Source organism: Vespula pensylvanica, chromosome 25 (genome assembly GCF_014466175.1).
Source record: "Vespula pensylvanica isolate Volc-1 chromosome 25, ASM1446617v1, whole genome shotgun sequence".
Taxonomy (NCBI): domain Eukaryota; kingdom Metazoa; phylum Arthropoda; class Insecta; order Hymenoptera; family Vespidae; genus Vespula; species Vespula pensylvanica.
The window spans coordinates 2,099,712-2,113,658 of record NC_057709.1 but is presented as its reverse complement, the minus strand read 5'-3'; the positions used below and the strand labels follow the sequence as shown (position 1 = coordinate 2,113,658).

Genomic DNA, 13,947 nt, shown 5'->3' with positions numbered 1-13,947 from the left:
CTGTATATACTTATTAAGGACTATCAATATTTCCTAATGAAAGATTTCCCAATGGAAGAAAACAAATGGTCGTAATTTTTGATATTTCAGACATTTGTCCACGTTTCCACGGCTTTTGCCAATTGCACTCACGATCTGATCGATGAGAAATTTTATGATCCAAATCTGGATGCTGAAGAGTTGATCGATCTAATGAATTTATTAAACGAAAAGTTGCTCGACGACATTACACCACAGTACATTTGTATTTTCAAATATCAATCGCTAATAATAATCCCATACTTATCTATACAAAATATAACAAGAGTGGAATATGAGCGTTAATTAATAATACACTCACACAATTATTTTATTTTAGGTTAATTGGAACATATCCGAATACCTATGTGTTTACGAAATCAATTGCCGAGAGTGTGGTAAAAAAGCATGTCGATTCGATACCGATTGGAATCTTTCGCCCTGCAATTGGTTAGTAATAATGTAATACTTTTAGAATAAAACAATGAATAAGTCACATTAATTGAGAAAATATTTTTAGTGGTACCAACGTATCGAGAACCTGTTCCGGGATGGATCGACAACCTGTACGGACCAGTAGGAATTACAACAAGTGTTCTAATGGGATTAATGCGAATATATTATTGCGATGGGTCGGTAAAAGCAAATTTGGTACCCGCGGATCTGACTGTCAATGGTTTAATTGTTAGTGCCTGGGATATTGCAAATAATCGAAGGTAGCATCAAAAATACTTTTACTTGAAATAATATTTTCGTAATTAAATTAAGCAAAGATTTCAGAAAAAATTAAATTGATACATTTTTAATCGAATACTGAATCCTTCAGATCCAAGCAAGACTTTCCCATATATAATTACGTATCTAATGATAATCCAATCACTTACGACGGATTTATAGAAATGATGCTGAAGTATGGAAAATTGATACCGTTTAAAAAGGCAATTTGGTGCCACAGCTTTAAAATAACAAAATGTCGGCCAATCTATCTTTTCTATATATTCTTTCTACATTTGCTACCTGCTCTTTTAATCGATACGATCGCAGTATCTGTGGGTAAACAGCCAAGGTAAATTTTTTTCATTGTAATTTCAAAGAGAAACTATTAAGACAGAAAAAAGAGAAAAATTGCATTGGAGCAATAATCTTTTTCGTTTAAGGTTACTTGGAATATATAATAAAATTCACCAAATGTCGAACGCACTTGGTTATTTTTCTACGAACGAATGGATGTATATAAATAAAAAATGGAACGGACTGATGAGAAAGTTAACGTCTGAAGATCGTAAATTATTCTTTTGTGATATAAAAGACCTCATTTGGAGTGATTATTTTCCAACATATTTTCTAGGAATAAGAAAATATATCTTAAAGGATCCCATTGAAACCCTTCCACAAGCTCTTATAAAATGGCAAAGGTTTCTTCCATGTTTTCTTCATTGTTCGTTTATCGTTGACAATCACTTCCAGATAATGATATGATTATCGAATTTTCAAGACTTTATTGGATGCATCAATCATTGAAACTTGTGATCGTTTGCGGCTTTCTTATCTTCATATGGGCTGTGATTTCCAAATTTGTGTAATATTCGGATTTTCGTAAAAGAAATATAACTATGAAAGAAGGTGAAGAGAAAAATATAATCGTAATTTATGCTTTTGCCTATACACGAATCCATGATCTATCGTATTAGATGGATTTAAATTAAATAGCGTGCTGGAGAAGAAGAGGTAAATTGAAATTTTTTATTTATAAAATATAGATATTTGGATTAGATCTTTTTTCGTATACTATGTTACTTATTACTTGTAAAAAATATACTTATTTTTTTCTTTTTAATTTTTATTGTCAACGGATACTTCGTCATAAGTTTAAATCCTTAATCCTGCAAAATCTATATTTTTTAAAAAATATATATCACCGAATTTGGTCTTAGATATTTATTCGAAAGCAGTTGGAATAAATGATGCAATAAATCAAAGTCGGATTAGTACATATGTACATCGTAGCCATAACTGAGGAGTACTTCTAATTTTGTATCATATTTATTAATTGTCTTTGCATTTTTTGTAAACTATACTCGTCATTATGCTACCAAATCATAAAAACTTGATCAAAACATAGAAAATTAATTTTTAAATATAGAGTTTTAATTGTTTCGTGTTGCCTACACTAATATTTTAAACTTTGAATATTAGAAGAATGTTAGAATGCTACTTCATAGTTCAATGTAAGAGTGTTTCATTCGAGCAACATTTATATATTACGTGAGTATCCTAATAAAAGGAGAGAATGTTTATAACTTTGATGAAAGCACATGAATTAAATAAAAAAAGACGTAATTATAAAATGTGTTATAAAAATTTAGTAACATTCTTTTCAAAAAATTCAAGTTATGAATTCTGTTTAAATTTTATAAAGTATGAAAAAGTTTATGAGAAAGCCGTTTCAGTCTTTTAATTAATATCATAATTTAAGAAAATCAACAAAAATTGATACAAGATTTCTTCCATTACTTTAATTGTTGAGAAAGTTTGTATACTATTAAACCTGTATTTAGAATCAGGGTGCCAACAAATTTATAAGTTCTTATATATTCATATATTTGTATTTAACTATACCTTAATAATATCAAAATTTTTGTAATATGTATATAAATAAATAGAACAAAAATTTCATCTGTATCTTTTAAAATCACCTTAAGTACAAAATAGAATGAAAAAATCAACTGTAATTGGATATAGCGCGTCAGATAAATAAATAATTATTAAAACTTTTCGATAAATAAAACGTTCTTATATTTGCAATATGAATAAATATAAAATTTCACAAAGCAAAAATCAGAATAGTATCAAATTATAACGAATTATCTTGTCTAATAATTACTTATTAGTATTAATATAATTAATTGCGTCATAATCATAATTTTCAAAATGAAGATATTATAATTATGAACGATCATTTTTACAATAATACTTGATATCAAGTATGCAAAGTTATCCGGAGATAATATCAAATGCATAAGAAATGACCGCGATCCTTCATTTATTTTACATTTTCACCATATCATGCAGTTTAATAAATTATTCGAAACTATTGTTAAATGCAATAGAAATGCAAACTATGGATTCGTATTTGAAATGGAATCAAATGCAAAAAAAAATAGCTTTTTTAAAGTATTCTACATTGCATAAAATTAGAATTGCACGTGGGACGAATATCCAAAATTCACGAATATTAAATTGTTTGTTGTCGACGGCTCGTCTGAGTCTGTGAACATATATAAACTGTTCACATGCCAAGAAAATTAATTCTACCTAAAATTTTTTTTAATTTTAGTGCTAAAACACTTGATTAATATTTATCTTTTTTGTGTAAATAATTATATATAAATTCTTAAATAATTAGGCTAAAGACCGCTAAATGATTAAAATTTTTATAGCAGTTTAACTCACCTATTATTAGAATAAGTAACATACATTATATATAACTATACCAATTTTCTCTGCTTTATGTTTCATGCAATTAGTTGATTTAGCAAAAGAATGGTTCGTATCTAAACGACATAACTAAACACAATTCGTCCACATATGCTCAATTAGTTATATTACATAAGCTTTCCTTCCTTTCCATCATCCTTTGTTATTCTTTTCTGGATAAAAATTGAAAATATTCTACAGCTTATTTAAGTCGCTTTGCAATTTATCGAACTTAATTATTTTTCACATTATCTCATTCGTAATTGAATTTAACGATAAACTAAGAGTAAAAAAAAAATGCAAGATATAAGAAAAATTTAATAATGCATGTTTGTTGATATGTTTGTATGTTTATATGTTTGTTGATATGTTGATATGTATGTTAATATGCCTATCGTCTTTTTTTTTTTTTTTTTTTTTTTTTTAATAATTATCCATCCTCGAAGACTAATTTGTTATGACAAAAACAAAATTGATGCAGACCCATCAGGATCATATGATACATTAACAAGATTATTGAATATCATTTTCTTAACGAGACATATTTATTTAATAGAATATTAGGAGAAGTGGGACAGAAAAGACGAAATAAAGATTCATAGTAAAAAAAAAGTAGAAAAGAAAACCCTGTTTTGTCTGAGTTCTCTGATATAAAATGTAAAAATAGACTATGCATTGAGAACTAAATGGCCTCTTATTTGCATGATATTTCCATATCCGATAATAGTTCGTATATTCAGTGTAAAGCCAGCATTTACATACTTGTAGTGTAGGATGGTGGGTTTAAATCAGAGTATTTTAAAAATAATAAATGCTTTTATTAAAATAAAAGATATAAATATAAAAAAATCCTCTATTGTCTTCGATACTTAATAAAACTCAACTACTCTACTTTGCTTTGGACTTCTTTCTTCTACTCTTTACTTTATTTCTTTACTTAATGTTTTAGGATATAAGCTTACAAACTGCATTCAGTCAAAGTGCGTTTAGATAAAGTTCTAAACGTCATCTAACTTCCGCATGTGCATAAACATTCATCCCTATCACTCGTATACTCTCGCTCACATATCGTTCATATTACTTCCAGGACTATATCTCTATTTTATTTTTACAACACCATTCCTAGGACTTTTTCACTTACACATATATGAATATTTTCCTAATCCTACAATACCTATATCTATATCGTACAAAGTAAACTCGTTTCTCTATTCGCACGAAACAACTACAGCTTGAAAATGCGAAATCTATATATATATACAGCTCGTGAATGAACATTTATATTTTGCAATTTTAAGAGCAAAGAGGAAAATAAAAACAAAGGAATGTAAAAATTTATTATAGGTAATTCTAAACGCATCTATAACGAAAAGAAGACGCCACTTTTTATTTTTTAATTGCATTATCTACGATCTAGGCAAAGACAATTGTTCTATAATACAGATTTGTTTCTATATAACTCTGTTCTACATAACATTGTTACTAGAGATTTTTATACAGAAGATCGAAAAATAAACACAGAAAAATAAACTGTGGGTTAGACTACCATTTTACGCGATTTAGCTTAAGTATATGTGTCTAATTAAATATATGTGTGTTTTAATCATTTTTACTTAAAATGGATTTAAGTGAATTAAATTATTACATATCCGTCTTATTTCTTTTATTATAAATAGATTTCAACAAAGAAACAAAAAATAAGTTCACCATCGATTTTCGCTAAGATGGATCGGATCGATTTATTTTACAAATAATTTCAAGGAGGATTAAACAGAACACGTCATTAGAAATCATTTCTCTTATTCTATAGTACACAAAAAAGAAAATATACCGTAATAAAAGATTAAAGTGAACAGAATATTAATGCAAATGTCTTCAGAGATAATTTGCAACCCGTAATTAACAGTTTTTACTTAATAATAGATATTATTTTTACACATTTGCATATCGAAAAAAATTACATTACACACATAGAGATATGGAATTAAACCCTACGATCTTCGATTTTCTATTTATAAAACGAACGGTACGATTTTATATTTATAAAATATTTATTTTACAATATTTTAAGTAAATAATTAGCACACATCAGAACTGCAAGAATATTTTTTTTATAAATGAATTGGTAATGATCATTTCATCGTCTAGACGTAAAAATAAAAAAAGCAGACACGTCAGACTAGACAGTGTGTAAAATATAATCGAACGTTCGATTTTAATTACTTTGAAAGAGAGTTTAGATTAATTGCATTATCAATGTTGGGTTAATAAAATTATTAAGTTGATCTAATTTTCAGGAGCGGATGGAAAAAAACTCGTGCGAAAGAAAAGAAAAATGAAATTATTTATTGAATTTGATTATATGTATTTACTAAAAATATATTAAAAAAAATAGTTTATATACCGCAATTAATAATACACTCACACAATTTTTTGATTTTATGTTATTGAATTATGGCGGAATGTTTACGTGTAGACGAAATTAGTCGCTAAGAATGAAGTAAAAAGGCATATTGATTCGAAATCGATTGGAATCTTTCATCAAAGAATTGGTTCATAGTAATATAATCCTTGTAGGAGAAAACAATAAATGATGTATAATAATTAATATAACATTCCAAGTGATACCTACATATCTAGAACCTATTCGAGAATGGATTGACAACAGACTAATGGGAATTATAGCAAGTGATACAGTAAAATTAATATAATCAGTGCATTGCAATAGGTCGATAAATGTGATTTTAATATTTAAACAGGTTTAATCTAGTACTCCGAATTTTTTGAATTTTTGAAAAAGCTTTATTTTCTTTAAAAAAAATTGTATTAGAAAATACTATTTTTTCGAGAATAATTGATGCACAAATTAAAAGTTTTTTCAAAAATAAATTAAACCATCGTCCTTAAAATGAGAACTTATTTATCAAAATTTTCAACAGTTTTCGCTAAGAAAAAGTTTCATACTGTGACGCCCTTCGAAATTTGCGACAACAGAGAAAAGGTTCGTACTCCCACTACTAATTTTTATATACACGTTTGAATGGTGTATGTTTTGTTTCCGTGAAGTAGTGATTGTCTGCTTGTTTGTGTGCGTAAATAGCTGATATTCAAATTTTCTGAATATTTTCAAACGCAAAAAAGTGTGTTTCATGATGCTCGCATCGAGAAGCTACAATAACTCAATCGGTCATTTTAATAAGCTTTGAATAGACAATTCTATGGCAGATATAAAAACATACATGTTTAATCGTTCATATCAATGGATCCGAGTTTTTAAAATATTGTAAAATTTTGGAAAAATTTGTAGTTCCTTTTTTATTTTATAGACTAAAAAGATAAACTATAATAAATATAAGCTATAATCTATAAGCAATGTATAGCATATTGACAAGCATCTAGATTCGTAATTTAGGAATCGTAGTTTCGAAGCTAATGATTCCGTTGGTTCCTTTTTTTTATTATATTAATAAAAATAATTAATTAATTTTTTTTCTTATTTGATACTTTAATAAGGTGTTATTATCAAATCTCTTATATTTATTTTTTTCTTCGATAGTTGATATGTGAGTTTCGTGATGATCTGTGCTAGATAGGACACAGCAAGGGTACAATTTAATTTAATGAGAAATGCATTTAAAAAAAAAAATATATACATTTGTCGATTATTTTTTTAAAAACAACAACTAATGAATATACATTTATATATTCTATATTATTTCTATAAAGATTAAAATACGAGTTCGTTTGCATATTATCTATAAGATTTTTATTAATTAGTAATGTAATATTCACTAATAAATATTCACAAATATAGTGAATTCTATCGTAATATTTCACTTCTAAATTTTATATGAAAATACTTCAAATTCATGGAAAGATTAAAAGATAATTATAACAAACAACAATCTGCCAGGTATCATCATCTATCTTTGTATATTAATTTATGGTATATATACAAACGAATAATTTTTTTTACACTTTAAGAACGTACATGACTTTTAAGCACTAAAAAGCAACTTTTTTTTACTGTTTTTTCTTTTTTTGACAAACCTATATAATTTATTAATATTTTGCTAACGGAAAGTTAAAAAGTTTGAGGTGTATACAAAATGATTGAGTCAACAATATTTATCAATTTAAAATAAGAAAATTTAAAACAAATGTTTAGAATAAATGATAAAACCGGAGTTTGAAATCAGTATTTAATCAATCATAAAATCAATGAAAGCCAAGTAAATTTTATTGTAATCAAATAAATTTTTCAGATTGCGTAATGTCAGTGGAATATCGTAATTATTTAATAAAAAAGTAATTATCCTTTTGACTGTAAAATTACTATTAGAATGCTATTTTGAAGCAAAATTGATTATTTTAATAGTTACAGCAGTCGGCACATGGTATGTCAAATGTAACAACATAGACACGTTTCACCATATCCAAAGCGTATTACAAATATATAACCTTATATATTCGAAAAATATTTATAAACTATTACTTAACTTTTATTTGTCAAACTTTACATATAGGAAAAGCGATTTTTCCCTATTTTGTACTATCTTAATCCTAATTAAAAAAAAAAATGTACTTCTGCGTCAATTGCTTTCAGCTTTTGCTTTTAAAAAACGTCATCCAATATCAAAGTATTAATATAAATTTTTCTTAAATTTATCTTAAATTTTTCTTTATAAAATGTACTTTGAAGATTAAATTGATAATTATTTGAAACAATTAAGATTAATGAAAAGAGCGGCTTGTGGCAGATGACAAAGTTTATGAATAATCAAAATTGGATGGAAAAAAGTTTTCATACAAATAAAAATATAAAATATAAATCCATAAATACCACAAATATAAAAATTATAAAAATAGCAACATGGAATTATTTTTTTAATTTATTTATTTCATATTAATCATCCAGTTACGATGTCGGAGACTATATCGTACGTCGGTACAACAGAAATTATCTTGTGTGACACACAATTGTCGATAAGTTAGGAAGTTTTGCTCCAAAAGATTTTAAAATCAATTATAAATTGAACGTCCTACAAAAATTAGAATAATACTAGAGTACCGTCATAATAAGAGTACGAGTTACAACTGCATATCACTCAAATCAGTTATTTTGTTTGTTCTGGTAATAAAAATAAAAAGGCTTAAACAAAGTGAAGAAAATAGTTTAAAAGGTATCGATGTATTATCTCATTATTATTAATAATAATGGATTTGTTCAGTTGATTTTTTCCTAACCTCTTAAAATTCATATCTATTAATTCTTATAAAATCTACGTATGAACTGTTATATCAATTAATCAGTAAAGTGGTATCATAAAACATAATCGAAATTAGAATCGCTAAATACAATTTTTAAATATTGTATCAAAATAAAAAACAAAATGAAGAACAAAATCAGAATGACTGATACTTGTCAAAATATAAAAAGATCCTACAATCTGTTTATTAAACCCGAATTAACCAGTTTCCTTGATTTTTATAACTTCTCATTCATTTTTAGAATTTTACAATATACCAATAGAATTCTTTGATATTGAGGATAATAGAATTCTATGATCGTGAAAGTGAATCAAACAAAAATGAAATTGAATTTTTGATAATGAGGATAGTGGTTATAGATAAAGAAAATGCTCAAGATCCTCAGAAAATTTGAAATATTTTGAACTTATGTAAAAAAAAGTGTGCTCGCTTGTTTTCAAGTTCTAAAAATGAAAATGAAAATATTCTACAAAATCATCGAAATGGGATTGTTATAGATGGAACCAGTTACGAAAGTTTACTAGAAGATTACCACTTCGTAATATTTTCAAAGATATATCTGGTCTTACAAGATATGCTAAAAAAAATACTATGATTTTATCATTACTTCATAGATCAAATAAGATTTTATTTTTACGATTTCCAAAAAAAATTTACAAAGTTTTTGTATTGAATTTGAAACACATCTCAGAATTGAGAAAAGTAACAAATGAAATACCTGAAATAGTTAAATTTTATATAATATTATAAATATTTTAATTTTATAATAAGATTAAATTTGATATACATTGCAGACCAAATTAAAAAAATGTAGAGTCTGAAAAGATATCTAGAAAAGATTTTATGTTTCAACTAACAAATGAATTTGCAACTCAAAATATAAAACTAGAGATGAAATAACGAAAAATATCTAAAGAACTTCAAAGAGATCTCTTGTTCACGTAAATGGTGTCAGATTGGGTACTATAATAGTAATAAGACTACTGCCATTTGTAATATATGTAAAAAATATGTATGCAGAAAATGTATTCAAGAGAAAAGAAATGTTACAAATTACAACTTTACTTTATTATGAAAGTGTATATTCCTTATTATGATACGTAAGTGATAAAATGTACCAACCTAGTGATCATGATTCCAGATGAGTTAATAATACCAAAAATGTACAATATAACATGGAATTCATTTTATAAGAAAATAATAAATCAATAAATATAAAAATATTCTATTAGTAGGTTTTTTTAAAGGCCAGTCATTTTTATTACTTTTGATAGAAATAGCTTCATGCCTTAACTACTGGTACTTCTAGTGTTAATAATATTTTTTATTTTTTAATTATATTTTTAACTATAATTTTATTTTTTAATTTTATATTTAATGTTATGATTCAAATGATTTTCTGAAATAGTAAACAGAATGGATACCAATGTCTTTCATTGCGTAAGTTACAGAAGTGAGAACAATCATAAAGTAGAAATCTATTTTCACGAAACATTTCAAAAATGGAATCTTCTGAATCTAAGAGAGAGAGAGAAAATTTAAAAAGACAAGTAGGAAAAATTGTTATATTAATTGCTCTATAAAAAAAACTATGTCTTTGATTCATTTTTAGAATACTTAGAGAAGCGAGATGTCATATTTTTACAGCGAATATTGAAGTAAGTATTTTACATAGCATAGTTAATATACCTATTTTAACTACATTTGCATAACAAATTTTAGATTTGTGATGACATATCTACAAAAGGATTTTTTAAAGATTTAAAAAAATTTTTAAAGAATTTTTATCAATATTTGAAAGTTATAATGGGTATTATGATTAAAAAATATAAAAGAAAGACAATATGCATTCATGATTTGCCAAGTGATTCAAGTGATATTAATTCTAGAATGTGAAAATATTTGTAGCATTGCTATTGCCATTTTAACTCTACCCAATCATGTTATATTAATAATTCTGTTAGAGAAAATTTTATCTTCATTGTCTGCAAAATTAAATAAGAGTTACTGCGATATCTGTTAAAGATAAACAACATGGAATTATTAACTTTAAACAGTTTATGTTTGAAGATCTAATACTCTATATCAACTTGATCCTTTTGCAAACCACATCTTTTAATCTTATTTTAACATTTTAAAAGATGAATTTAGATGAAATAGATGAAATAAATTTAAATAAAAATGAAATAATAGATACATATTTGTCTAACATGCAATTGTATTTTCATAATATATATAAAATTGAGTAATATTTAATTAATCGAAAAAGTTACTACTACAATTACATAGAACCATCATGTCAAGGAATCATGTTCCAGAATTAATTAACAAGAAAAAAGTTCAAAGTTAGATATAGAAAAATAATATCTAATAAGAGCTTTTATCGCATTAGCACTTGTTAGATTATTAAATAATTGTCCTGAATATATTTTAAATTTCATCTATTAAGATAAATGTATGTATTTTCCTAAAGTAAATAAAAATCAATTATTTGCAGTTGCACATTATTTTCTTATTAAATTTCTCTCTGTAGAAAAAAGTTTATGTTTATTGGCATATACACGATGCGGAGAACTTCGCAACAAATCGATTTTATACTCTCCATTTTTTATATTGACAAAGTTATGAAACATGTGAACAGAATAAATTGATATAAGTGCTAGTATTATGTAATGTCTATATTAGAAATTGTGAGATAACCATTTATAATATATTTTCTCGAAACTTTGACATGATCTTTTTTAGAAACTATCAAAATTACTTTAAAATATTGAGACTTTCTAAATTATAAAAATAAAAATGAAAAAAAGAAGAGTTATTAACTTAATAATAAGTCTGACATATAGTTACGAGAAACATACTCTTCAAATTAAAATAAAAACATAATATATACTTTCTTTATTAGAGATGTTAAGTAGTTGAAAATTCGATAAGATTATATAGAATAATTTATATTTTAGAATTTCCAATCTATGTGATTATATTAAACTTAACGAATGAAATCTTCATTAAAAAAGTTGAAAAATTTATTAAACAACAGTTTAAGAAGCTACTAAAAATTGGCAATATGTTGTTCGATGTTCGTAATTTTTAAACATTGATAACTTCTGAAATTATCATACACATAAGTATAATATTCCAATTTTATATATCAAAAGACTTAATATTGACTATTTAAAACAATATATTATTTATGTCTTCCAATATAATTAATATAAATTTGTTAATATTATGTTATAATTTTTCTAAGAAAAATACACGAAGTGATGATTTTTATTATTTTAAAAAATACTTATTGTTAAATAAAGATAATTTATTGATATCGTTGTTTATAATTAGCATATTCCTGTTTGACCGTTGTAAACAATCTTATTTTCTATCAATATTTTTATCATATTTATTATAGCCATTTGTACGAAACAATGTATTGTGCTTAAAATTAATTAATTAAAACAATAATGACAATTAAGACAAATAATGGCAATATTGCATCCAAAATAAAAAATAAAGAAGGAGATTTATTTATTATTATCAATAAACTGATTAAAGAAAGATTATCTGGCACATAAAGATACAACACTTTCATTATTATTTATCATTTATCACTAAACATTTATTTAATATCGACTTTAATACTTTGAGTTGAATATAGAAATTAATATATTTTATATTATAAATTAATATATTTTATATCAAACATTATATAATATATAGATTATATTAATATATTAAACAAAATATATATGATCAAGTACCATAAAAAAAGATTATATAAAATACTATAATATAAAGACGTATGTACAATCGTTAAACATTTATAAAAAAGACGAATTAAAATAATATAATTACATGAAAATAAAAAATTTATTATAAGCAATCGATTATAAAAATAATTGCAAATTGAAAACAAATCAAAACAGTATATATTATAAAAATATCGACTGTATTATCTCGATAAAAAGTAACGAATTTCAGCGAATTAAAAGATTAGACTGGAGTGATCGAAAACCAATTAAGAAAATAAATATTATAAAACTATCAACACTATTATTTCGATATATTTGATAAACATTATAGAAAATTGTCCTTTTTAACCTTTTCGTCATTATAATCATATACTTATAATAATCAAAATATTTATAATATACTTATGTACTTAATTTTTATCCTAAAGTACATGTATTTACATATTTTCTTTTTATAATAATATTTCTATGATAAATTTTCAAAAATTAGAAATAACCACATAAAAATATAACGGATACATTACATTCTTAACAAACAAAAAGCAAAGTTATTATTTCTAATTTCAAATATGACCTACTAAGATGATTATGAACAAACAATAATTACAAAATACTGTTACGTTTTGCATACATTTATTTTTTTCTCTTCTGACGCTTAGTATTCTCCTCTCTGAAAATTAGGAATACTTAAAAATCTGTGTTCTCGATACACTATAATTTTCCGAAACTTAGGCTACCCATGCGATCACCTAACATCATCTCTTCCTAGCATACTTTTGACACTCATAGCATACTTCGAGACTTTAACAATTCAAAAGTTTTCCAATAAAAATATTCATAGGAATACATTATGTTAAATTTTTCTAATCTTGACTTTATTAAACTTCCTTTCGTAATAAAATATATTTCTTATTAAAACAAACTAATTCGAATTGTAGGCGATAGCATTTTTAACCAATAGGGAAAAACAGGAATAGATCTTTTATCTTTTATCTTTAGCAAAATCCTTAAATAATGAACTAGATGCGTTGGAAAAAAGAAAGTTAAAAAGTGCCAGTGAATAAAAGTTACAAGAAAAATTAATCGATATTCGTCGTTCTGTAAATCCAGTCATGAATTAATTAATAGATCTCTGACTAAATCTTACATTTTCTGTAAACCGGTACTTATAAACCTGTATTTTGTATTCTGTTATATACGACAATGTTTATCGTTTATTCATAATATTCGCAATAAAGAATAAAAAGAATAAGAAAAAAAATTATTAATGGATTTGAATACAGGACGCAAAAATGACAAAATGATACTTTAATTGTTGCACCATTAACTCTGTTACTTCGGAGCAATACAAGCAAATTCTGTAATCTTAATCAATTTTTTCTGCAACGAAATGATCGATTTTATTGAAAATCGTCTAATTTTTACACTTAAGAAA

The 13,947-nt window shown here is 24.9% G+C and overlaps 1 protein-coding gene across 2 annotated transcripts; it reads left to right on the top strand.

Annotated features, from left to right (window-relative positions):
• Positions 1–190: 190 nt before the first annotated feature.
• LOC122637292 (fatty acyl-CoA reductase wat-like) lies at positions 191–1,677 on the top strand. Of its 2 annotated transcripts, none has more exons than XM_043829301.1 (6): positions 191–236; positions 359–468; positions 539–734; positions 908–1,084; positions 1,176–1,433; positions 1,514–1,677. In XM_043829301.1, exons 1-6 carry the CDS (start codon positions 193–195, stop codon positions 1,599–1,601), a joined length of 873 nt encoding a protein of 290 aa, XP_043685236.1. In that variant the 5' UTR covers positions 191–192; the 3' UTR covers positions 1,602–1,677. The 2 variants fall into 2 exon arrangements, with proteins under 2 accessions (XP_043685236.1, XP_043685237.1); XM_043829302.1 differs by having other exon boundaries at positions 1,486–1,677.
• Positions 1,678–13,947: the final 12,270 nt, after the last annotated feature.